This window comes from Nicotiana attenuata, chromosome 3, assembly GCF_001879085.1.
Source record: "Nicotiana attenuata strain UT chromosome 3, NIATTr2, whole genome shotgun sequence".
NCBI lineage: Eukaryota > Viridiplantae > Streptophyta > Magnoliopsida > Solanales > Solanaceae > Nicotiana > Nicotiana attenuata.
This window is the reverse complement of record NC_031991.1, coordinates 28342074-28353610: the sequence shown is the minus strand read 5'-3', so window position 1 is coordinate 28353610 and position 11537 is coordinate 28342074. Positions and strand designations below refer to the sequence as shown.

The following is an 11537-nucleotide window of genomic DNA, read 5'->3' as shown; positions in this document are numbered from 1 at the left end:
ACTTTGCTGCTTTTCGTCTTCCAGGTTCCGCCAAGACTTGGTGGAGAGATTATTGTTTGGCTAGACCAGTTGGGTCACCGGCTTTGACTTGGGACTAGTTCTCTCAGTTATTTCTGGAGAAGTTTCTTCCTATCACTTAGAGGGAGGACTATCGGAGGCAGTTTGAGCGTCTCCGGCAGGGTTCTATGACCGTCACTCAGTATGAGACCAGATTCATTGCCTTGGCCCGTCATGCTCTTATTATACTTCCCACCGAGAGAGAGAGGGTGAGGAGGTTCATTGAGGGACTCGCTCAGCCGATTTGATTGCAGATGGCTAAGGAGACAAGGAGCGAGATTTCTTTTCAGGATGCGGCCAATGTGGCCATGAGAGTTGAGATGGTTCTATTACAGGGGAGTGGTTCCTCATCTGGAGGCAGGGATTCTTTTGGTAGGGTCCATCCTCCCAGGCCGTTTCATTCAGCAATTCAGACTTCTTATGGTGCTCTAGGTGGTCGTGGTTCTCATATGCAGTATTCAGATCATCTACCCTACAGTGCATCACGAGCTCCTATCAGTGTTCGGTGGTGCCTCATCTGGAGGTAGGGATTCTTTTGGTAGGGGCCATCCTCCCAGGCCGTTTCATTCAGCACTTCAGGCTTCTCATGGTGCTCCAGGCGGTCGTGGTTCTCATATGCAGTATTCAGATCAGCTACCCTACAGTGCATCACCAGTTCCTACTATTGCACCTCCGCTCCAGAGTTTTTAGGGTGGTTACTCAGGTTGTCGGGGTCAGTTTCAGGGTCAGCAGTCCCAGCAGCTGAGGGCTTGCTATACTTGTGGCGATACGAGGCATATTGCCAGGTTTTTCCCTCGAGCCTCGAGCAGTTCTCAGCACCAGGGTTCTCATGCTATGGTTCCAGCACCGGGTGTTCCACCGCCCGCTCAGCCAGCTAGAGGTAGGGGTCGAGGTGTTAGAGGTGGAGGTCAGGCAGCTAGAGGTGGAGGTCAGGCCACTAGAGGTGGAGGTCAGCCAGCAGGAGGCCGTCCCGGGGATGTGGTTCAGGGTGGTGGGGCCTAGCCCCGATGCTATGCTTTCCCAGCCAGGCCTAAGGCTGAGGCATTTGATGTCGTTATCACAGGTAATGTTCTGGTTTGTAGTAGAGATGCTTCAGTTCTGTTTGATCCGGGGTCTATATATTCCTATGTGTCTTCTTATTTTGCTTCGCATATAATTGTGCCTCGTGATTCTTTGAGTGCTCCTATATATGTTTCTACACCGGTGGGTGATTCTATTGTGGTAGATCGTGTCTATCGTTCATCTGTAGTTGTTATCGGGGATCTTGAGACGAGTGTAAATCTCCTACTTCTCGATATGGTAGACTTTGATGTCATTTTGGGGATGGATTGGTTGTCTCCTTACCATGCCATATTGGATTGTCACGCCAAGACTGTGACCTTAGCATTGCCAGCGTTGCCTCAATTGGAGTGGAGTGGGACTCCTGGTCATTCTACCAATAGGGTTATCTCATATATAAAGTCTCGGCGTATGGTCGAGAAGGGATGTTTGGCTTATTTGGCATATGTTCGTGATTCGAGTGCTGAGGTTCCTTCTATTGATTCTGTGCCCATTGTTCGTGAGTTTCCAGAGGTATTCCCCTCAGACCTGCCGGGTATGCCACCCAAAAGGGATATTGACTTTTGCATTGATTTGGCTCTGGGCACTCAGCCTATTTCTATTCCTCCATATCGCATGGCCCTGCCAGAGTTGAAAGAGTTGAAGGAGCAGTTACAAGACTTGCTGGATAAGGGCTTTATTAGACCTAGTGTCTCGCCCTGGGGTGCGCCGGTGTTGTTTGTTAAGAAGAAGGATGGATCGATGAGGATGCGTATAGATTACCGGCAGTTGAACAAGGTCACCATCAAGAACAAGTACCCATTGCCGAGGATTGATGATTTGTTTGACCAGTTTCAGGGTGCCAATGTATTCTCGAAGATTGATTTGAGATCGGGCTACCACCAGTTGAGGATTAGGGCATCCGATGTCCCTAAGACAGCTTTCCGCACTCGGTACGGGCATTATGAGTTTTTAGTGATGTCGTTTGGGTTGACAAATGCCCCAGCTATGTTCATGGATTTGATGAACCGAGTGTTCAAGCCATATTTGGATTCCTTCATGATTGTCTTCATTGATGGTATTTTGATCTACTCCCGCAGCCGAGAGGAGCATGAGCAGCATCTTCGAGTTGTTCTTCAGACTCTGAGAGACAGTCAGTTGTATGCCAAGTTTTTGAAGTGCGAGTTTTGGTTGAGTTCAGTTGCATTCTAGGATCACGTTGTATCAGCAGAGGGTATTCAGGTGGATCCGAAGAAGATAGAGGCAGTCAAGGACTGGCCTTCACCCACATCAGCTACAGAGATCCGGAGTTTCTTGGGTTTGGCGAGTTATAACCGCCGGTTCGTGGAGGGGATTTCATCTATAGCAACCACGATGACCAGGTTGACCCAGAAGGGTGCCCAGTTCAGGTGGTCGGACGAGTGTGAGCGAGCTTTCAGAAGCTCAAGATAGCTTTGACTACGGCGCCAGTGTTGGTATTGCCCACAGGTTCAGGGCCACATACAGTGTATTACGATGCATCTCGTATTGGACTTGGTGCAGTGTTGATGCAGAATGGCAAAGTTATGGCATATGCTTCGTGACAGCTGAAGATCCACGAAAAGAATTATCCAGTTCATGATTTGGAGCTAGCAGCCATTATTCACACGCTGAAGATTTGGAGGCATTACTTATATGGCGTGTCATGTGAGGTGTTCACGGATCATAAGAGTTTGCAGTATTTGTTCAAGCAGAAGGAGCTAAATTTGAGGCAGGGGAGGTGGTTGGAGCTTTTGAAAGACTATGATATCACCATCTTGTATCATCCGGGGAAGGCCAATGTGGTGGCCGATGCTTTGAGTAGGAAGTCAGCCAGTATGGGCAGTCTTACGTATATTCCGGTTGGTGACAGACCGCTTGCTTTGGATGTTCAGGATTTAGCCAATCAGTTCGTGAGATTGGATGTTTCTGAGCCCAGCCTTGTGTTAGATTGCATAGTCTCTCGTTCTTCACTATTTGAGCGTATCCGAGATCGGCAATATGATGATCCTCATTTGCTTGTCCTTAGGGACACAGTGCGGCACGGGGGTGCCAAGCAGGTTACAGTTGGAGATGATGGAGTTTTGAGGATGCAGGGTCATATTTGTGTGCCTAATATGGATGGACATCGTGAGTTCATTCTAGAGGAGGCCCATTTTTCCCGGTATTCTATTCATCCGAGCACCGCTAAGATGTATCAGGACTTGCGGCAGTATTACTGGTGGAGGAGGATGAAGAAGGATATTGTTTCGTATGTAGCTCGGTGTTTGAATTGTCAGCAGGTGAAGTATGAGCATCAGAGACCCGGTGGTTTGTTCCAGAAGATTGACATTCCTGAGTGGAAGTGGGAGCGTATCACCATGGACTTCGTTGTTGGACTCCCACGGACTCAGAGGAAGTTTGACGTGATATGGGTTATTGTTGATAGGCTGACAAGTCAGCGCGCTTCATTCTTGTGGCAGTTTCCAATTCTTCTGAGCGATTGGCAGAGATTTATATCCAGGAGATTGCTCGTCTTCGTGGTATGCCCGTGTCCATTATTTCTGACCGAGGTACGCAGTTTACCTCGCATTTCTGGAGGGCAGTTCAGCGTGAGTTGGGTACTCGGGTCGAGTTGAGCATAGTATTTCATCCTCAGACGGACGGACAGTCCGAGCGTGCAATTCAGATTTTGGAAGATATGCTCCGAGCATGTGTTATTGACTTTGGTGGGTCTTGGGATCAGTTCTTGCCATTAGCGGAGTTTGCCTACAACAATAGCTACCAATCAAGCATTCAGATGGCTCCCTATGAGGCTTTATATGGTACGCGGTATCGATCGCCGGTTGCGTGGTTTGAGCCGGAAGAGGATCAGTTGTTGGGTATGGAATTGATACAGGATGCCTTGGACAAGGTTAAGATCATTCAGGATAGGCTTCGTACAGCTCAGTCCAAGCAAAAGAGATATGCCGACCGCAAGGTTCGTGATGTGGCATTCATATTCGGAGAGCGAGTGGTTCTTCGGGTGTCGCCCATGAAGGGCGTGATGAGATTTGGGAAGAAGGGCAAGCTAAGCCCAAGATTCGTCGGTCCTTTCGAGATTCTTGATCGAGTGGGAGAGATGGCTTACAGACTTGCGTTGTCGCCGAGTTTATCAGCTGTGCATCCAGTGTTTCATGTGTCCATGCTTCGGAAGTATCACGGCGATCCATCCCACGTGTTAGATTTCAGCAGTGTCCACTTGGACAAGGACTTGACCTATGAGGAGGAGGCGGTAGCTATTCTAGACCGGCAGGTTCGTCAGTTGAGATCGAAGAGTTATCCTTCAGTTCGTGTTCAGTGGAGAGGTCAGCCTGTCGAGGCAGCTACCTGGGAGTCCGAGTCCGATATGTGGAGCCGATATCCCCATCTTTTCCCCGACTCAGGTACTTTTCCATGTCCGTTCGAGGACGAACGGTTATTTTAGAGGTGGAGAATGTGATGACCCAAAGGTCATCTCTTGTTTTGAAAGTCAAATCTGTGTCTCGAGGTCTTAAAAACCTCCTTTTCTTCCACCTCGGTTTGCATGCGCGGTCTGGGCATATATCCGGAAAGCTCTTATGTGAAATATTTGAGAAAAATGCTATTTTTGCCTTTAAAATTGAATTTAAGTTGACTTTGGTCAACATTTCGGGTAAACAGACCCGGACCCATGATTTGACGGTCCCGGAGGGTCCGTAGAAAAATATAGGACTTGTGCGTGTGCCCGGATTTGAATTCCGAGGTCCCTAGCCCGAGAAATAAATTTTTGAAAGAAATTGTTTAACTGAAAATATAAGAGTTTATGGAAATTTAAAGATGTTTGAATTTGATGGTATCAGGCCCGTATTTTGGTTCCGGATCCCGGTACAGGTTTGTTATGGTATTTAAGTTGTGCCTGTAAAATTTGGTAAGAAACGGAATTCATATGACGTGAATCGGACCCTCGGTTGTTAAATGGAAACTTTAAGAGTTCTTGAAATTTTCATTGATTTTCATGCTAAATTCGTTGTTTAAGATGTTATTTTGGCGATTTGATCACACGAACAAGTCCGTATGATGTTTTTAGAGTTGTGTGCATGTTTGGTTTGGAGCCCCGAGGGCTCGGGTGAGTTTCGGATAGGCTTCGGGGTGTTTTTGACTTAGGAAAATCTGGTATGGTTGCTGCTTCTGGTGTCTGTTCCACCGTGCATTGCGATCGCGTAGTAACTCTCACGATCACGGAAGGGAAACTGGGCTGGGGATGGGTTTGTTCTACGCGAACGCATAGACAGGGTCGCGAACGCAGAGCACTGGGGGGCTGCTCAACGCGAACACGACCTATGTCACGCGAACGCGTATAGTAAAATGGGGGTGGGCTGGGAATCAACCCTTTCTTCTACGCGAACGCGTACAGCGGTCCGCGAACGCGAAGGCCAGGAGGGGCTTACCCTTCGCGAACGCGTGGAGGATCTCGCGATCGTGTAAGTCCTTAGGAGGCTGCTCTTCGCGATCGCGACAGTGTTTACGCGATCGCGATGAACACTGTCGCCCAGCACTTAAAACAGTAGCAGAATCGGGAATTAGCCCACACTTTCATATTTTTGAAAAGTAGAGAGCATTGAGGCAATTTTTAAGAGGCGAATTCTTCCCCAAATTATTGGTATACGATTCTAATCCTTTTTCTTTCAATTTCCCTTTGCATTTCATCAATCTTCATCCAAAAATCTAAGGTTTTTATGGTAGAAATTGGGAATTTGGGTAGAGTTAGGGCCTTTTGAATAATTGGAAGTTAGACCTCGTTTTGGGGTCGGATTTCGAAACTAATTGCATATTCGGGCTCGTGGGTGAATGGGTGATCGGGTTTTGGTCCGAACCTCGAGTTTTGACCAAGCGGCCCAGGGTCGATTTTTGACTTTTGGGGGAAAATGATAGAATACCTATAATTTAGCATTGGAGTTGAATTCTTTAGCATTTATTGATGTTGTTAAATTAACTTGGGTTAGATACAAGTGAATTGGAAGTGGAATCAAAAGGGAAACTGGTATTTGAGGCTTGAGTTTGGCCGTGGAATTCGAGGTAAGTGTTTGGTCTAACCTTAGCTTGAGGGAATAGGTGTTGAGTCTTATTTGCTATGTGTTAGTGTCGAGTACGCCGTATAGGTGAGGTGACGAGTATCTATATGTTGGTGTCAAGCATGCCCGTGAGTCTTATATTAAGATTGTTGTGATTTTTATTATGTATTGTAATTGTTGAAATTGATGATTAGTATTGTGGTATAAGGCTTATGATAAATTCTTGGTAGTTGACTATTGTCGAGTATTGGTTCTAGCTGAGGTGTATTTGTGAAGTAATTGTTGAAGCTAGTTTGGTTATAGTTGATTCCCTTGCCGGGATGATATTGTTTCTGTTGTTGACTCCCTTGCCGGGATGGTATTATTTCTATTTGTTGTTCTAACGTGGATTCCCTTGCCGGGATGTTATTATTGTATTTGTTTGGGTGAGGAAGAGTGTAAAGCACGAAGGGTGATGTTGTGCCATGATTATGAGAGAGTAAATGCACGAAGGGTGATGTCGTGCCGTTTCTGTTGATTTTTACTGTGAGGACGAGAGTAAAAGCATGAAAAGTGATGTCGTGCACCTGTTTTTATGTTATTAATTCCGTTGCATTAAGTTTGATATTTACTTTATCGCCTTGCTTTATATCCGTTATAACTTGATACCCCTCTCAGCATGTTTCCCCTTTTACCCTCTTGTTCTGTTTAATTCTTGTTATTATTGTTTACGGTATATGATTTACTTGCACAAGTTATTTGGTTGTTCGTGTCCTAGCCTCGTCATTACTTCGCCGAAGTTAGGCTCGACACTTACCAGTACATGAGGTCGGTTGTACTGATGCTACACTCTGCACTCTTTTGTGCAGATCCCGGTACTGGACCCTATGGACCATAGATTGAGGTTGCTGCCTTCAGTCCAGTGGAGACCCGAAGTAGTCCTGCAAGCGTCCGCAGGCCTTGGCGTCCCCTTCTATCAGATTTCCATTTTGTTTTTATCTATTTCTGAGACAGACTTCTATTTTTCTTGTTCAGACCACTACTTGTAGTATTCCTAGATAGTCCGTGATATTGTGACACCAATTCTGGGTGGATTTTTATTTTGGGATTCCGTACTAGTATTACATTAAACTGCTAAATTCTGTTCTTCCCCGCATTTTATTCTGTTGTTTATGTTATGTTATCTTGTAAATTGCTGAAAGATAAAAGTAAAAAAGTAAAATAATCAGTAATGTTGGCTTGCCTAGCGGGTTCAATGTTAGGCGCCATCACGGTCCCGACGGTGGGAAATTTGGGTCGTGACACCATGATAGTTACAAAAGGAATGAGTCCAGCTAACTTGACCTTTGTGTGTTCTAGTTTTGGTCGAATGATCATGAATTACAGAGTGGTCCGCTCGGACCAGTACGGCACCGGGTGCCAGCCACGCCTCCCAAGGTTGGGGCGTGACAAAGTGGTATCAGAGCAGGTCGTGTCCTAGGAAGTCTACAAAGCCGAGCCTAGTAGAGTCTCACTTATAAGTGTGTTGCGCGCCACATTTATAATTGAGAGGCTATAGGGCATTTAGGAAATGTCACCCTTCTTTTGTTTCCAAATCGTGCCATAGAGCTGAGTCGTACGAAGTCAGTTGAAGCTTCTGCTAGATTTTGTATGCACTAGAGGTACAGGTATCACGGTAGAGCTTTAAGGCGTAATGTGGAAGGGAGATTATGAAAGAAACAGGAGATACGATGCGAGATTGAAAAGTAAGTAGGGTAAAGGTGAAGAAGAAACGAGATACTCAAGCACAAAAAGTTGTGAATAGTCCAGACTTCAGATAGAGGTTGAGTTAAATTACAGAGGAGACCCTAGTGAAAACTTTTGTAAATCTCTAAGAATTAACATTCGAGGACGAATGTTCTAAAGGGGGAAAGGATGTTACAACTCGTAAATTAAACACGGAGTTGAATTTTGTTATGTGAAGAAATCTTGTAGACATGATTTATTTCCCTTGATCTAGTTTGGCCGCCTTAATTCTTTTCCATCCTTCTCTCTGATTCTATTGATAGCATAGCAGCAACGTTCATTTGAAATTACTTCAACATAATTTAAGTTGGTCTCATATGAAGATGTAAAGGGGAGATGCCGATAATTTCTTGATAAGAAATAGGTATTTGTTGAAGTTCCTTTTAGATAGTATAGTAACTTTATTTGCATTTGCTTTTTCATTTTAAGGGTGCACCCATTTTTGCACTAAGTCCTTTACTTTTAAAAAAAAATGTTTTTGTATGCATGAAGTATTACACCCCGTAAGTTTAACAACCTTAATACTGTTAGATATTATGTTAGTGTGGTATTTTCTTTTAAGTAAAGTATTTTAGTAAAAGCTTTATAAGTATAATTTTGGATAGTTACCATTATTACTATTTTCGGATATGGTAAATTATATTCAAAATATGAGAAATTATGAGATTTTCTTTATGGTAAAGATAGAAATTATTTTCTCACAAGAAAAGAAGGTTATCTTTTTACCATTTTAAGAATTAAGCATACGGAAATTTTTAATCTTTAGGAAAATTAAAAGTTGAAAAAAAATATATGTATTTTTACATGGATATTTTAATGAAACAATAACATATGTATTTATTTTGTATGGTACCACATAACAATGATAGTATGATGTATAAAGTGTATTAAAAATGAGTAAAATTTTAAGTAATTTTGAGACAATTCTTAATTTTGCGGGTAATTGGTTAATTATCGGGTAACGGGACATTACCTAGTTACCTAATAAGTGCGTTTACCTTGAAAATAGTAATTACAATTAAATTTGATTTTGTTGTTCTAAAAATACATGTTTTATTTTTATGCTAGTTGTTAGGCAGTAGATGCTAAGTGTGAAACTAGAGAATAAGGTAAGAGCTTGAAGGCAGTGTGTCGAGCAAACCGAGTGGCAGAGAATCGGGGCCTCGAGCTAGGTTGTACGGGGCCTCAGGGCCGAGCTAAACATTAGGCTACGGACAATCGACGGAGAACTAACGGTTCTAAGAGCTTTGATGAAGGCTCTTTATGATTAATGATGAGTAATAAATGAAGAACAATTAATGAAAACACAATAAATACAAGTAATGTAATAAATGTAAGCAATAGAATCAAAGGAGAATATGTTTATTGTTAGAGAGCAGAGAATGTTCTTGCTCTTGTATTCAATGTTGTATCATCCCCCTTTACAAAATGATAAGGATCCCCTTTATATAGGAGGGGGAATCCCAATATCGTACATATGCATTCATTACAAGGATATGAGGCCGGTACAGCCATTTCTTACAAAGATCAACGGCTGGTACAGCCATTTAATGCCACGGCACGGACTTGTACTATTCTTGTAGACTTGGTCAGCTTTAATCACGTGCTTATTGGCAATTTCCTGCTTGTCCGAGATAGCTGCCTATTTGCACTGCCCCGAGCCCCGAGGTCAAACTTCGAGCTATGCAACGAGGCTTCCAAAAACGGGCTAACGCCATAACGATCATTAAATCGGACTCTCCGATTTTAGCCGTATACAGATAGTCTCCGCGTTTCTTAGAGTGAAATGATAAGAAACGGCCTTGAACTCTTGCTTCTATGATACTCCCATTATGATGTCAGCCCATCAGAGCATTAAATGCCATGACCCAAAGGCTGCGTTGAGGTTGCTGTCAGCACGATTATCAAAAAAGCCCACGAACCGCTATTGGTTCGACCTTTCCGCTCCTCAAGCATCATCCGAACAGCTTCTATAAATACTTCAATTCATTTGCTATTCACGCTTTTTACAATATCTTCAAGTTTTTAGAGCTAAGTTCACAACTTTCTGCATCTATCTTCTTTCTGTGCTCGTTTCTTCACCTTCCTTATTTGAAACCTTTTTCATAGTTATGGCTAGCACCTCTAGAACGGTAGCTCAGAAGGAGGGCGCCGCTTCTTCGTCACGCCCGTCCAAGGGCAAACCAAAAATACCTCCAACTATCGAACAATGTACCCCTTGCAAATTTGATACAGTCTCCGATTTTTCTATCGAAAATCCCCCTTCTACACTGGGCCGATGCGAGCCCGTGTCTCGGTACATCTACGTGGTGACCAACACGGAGAGGGTAAAGAAAGACTTCCTATGGGGGAAGGCAATTCAAGTAGAGATCCCCAATCCCGGGGAAAGCATAGTAGACCACAAAGCTGGCTTTCTCAGCGTATATACATACCCATTCACTCTAGGTCCCATGGATCCTTCTTCCCCGAAGATAGATCCGGTGATTCTTGATTTTTGTCGTGAGTACCGAGTAACGCTCGGTCAAATCTATCCTTCTTTTTGGAGAATCGTTTACATGCTCCAATATTTCTCCAACCAAGTCGAGGGAATGACCTTCACCCTCAATCACCTGGTCAGATTGTACAGCCCTTGTTTCTTCCGAGGTCTGATCAAGCTTCATCCTCGATCCGGGAAGACGTTCTTTTCGAGCATCGATGAGGACAAGGACCGGGGGTGGATGAGCCGGTTTGTCCGAGTAAGGACCTCGGACATCATCTCAGCTGATAGGATGCCATTCCCGGAGGAATGGAACATGAAGCGTAAGTGTCTCTACCTCGAGTACATCTCGTTACCCCTTCTTTCCCTTTTGAAATGACCTTCTTTTGATTATGTAGCCACCGTTTGGTACCCCGGCACGGTTAAGGACCTTCCGGGATGGATCAGACAACTGGACTCTGCTTTTCCTTATGGAAAACATGCTCGGCGCAATTTGGCCAAAATGCGGTGGCAGGCCAAGAACCACGGCATGCTTTTCATCGTTGTCATTATCAAGCTCCTTATGAGTATTTCTTGTGATGGTGAGTAACATATCATGCCTGTGCAAGCCTCGGGGAGGGCGTGTCGATGAGACCGGCTCCTCCCGGTAAAGAAGAAGCCTCAAAACCCGACAAGGGTAAGAAGAGGAAGAAGGAGGCGTCGATTGAGTCTCCTGAATCAAAGAAATCCAAGGTCCACAAACCTAGGACCGATGACACGGTTTTGACTTCAACCACTGCGGCAAGTCTTTGTGAGGATGATGATGACGGCGACTGTCCTTTGGTACAAAGGGCGAGACGAGTGCTGATGCTGGTCGTCGAGTTAGGGATGGCCGACGTGGACCTACCCAGTGCTGAGGAGACCCTCGAAGAGGGTTCAGGCGCAGTCCCCGAGCTTCAAGTCGGACATGGCAAAGTCCGCACCGATGAAACCTCGGCTGGCGACTCCGGAGGGCCTGAACTCGAAGTTTCTCGGGATCGAGATGAGACCTTTACAGAAATTGATGCCCTGGGTGGCTTTAAATTGGGTCCTTCGTTTTCACAGGGGGAAATTAGGGATGCCCAGGACCCGGGTATCGCCTGTGTGGGGGCCTC

General features: G+C 44.8%; 1 protein-coding gene across 1 annotated transcript; it reads left to right on the top strand.

The window, feature by feature from the left end:
- LOC109224246 (RNA-directed DNA polymerase homolog) lies at window positions 1864-9904 on the top strand. Its single transcript, XM_019388833.1, has 3 exons — window positions 1864-2283; window positions 3542-3665; window positions 9771-9904. Exons 1-3 carry the CDS (start codon window positions 1864-1866, stop codon window positions 9902-9904), a joined length of 678 nt encoding a protein of 225 aa, XP_019244378.1.

What these genes read in the sequence shown, in the direction of transcription:
- LOC109224246 (XM_019388833.1), top strand. Translation starts at nt 1,864, where the DNA reads ATGCGTATAGATTACCGGCAGTTGAACAAGGTCACCATCAAGAACAAG. An exon ending in AGTTTTTGAAGTGCGAGTTT is followed by an intron (nt 2,284 to 3,541) that starts TGGTTGAGTTCA and finishes TATTGTTGATAG; the next exon opens with GCTGACAAGTCAGCGCGCTT. An exon ending in GTCCATTATTTCTGACCGAG is followed by an intron (nt 3,666 to 9,770) that starts GTACGCAGTTTA and finishes TTATGATGTCAG; the next exon opens with CCCATCAGAGCATTAAATGC.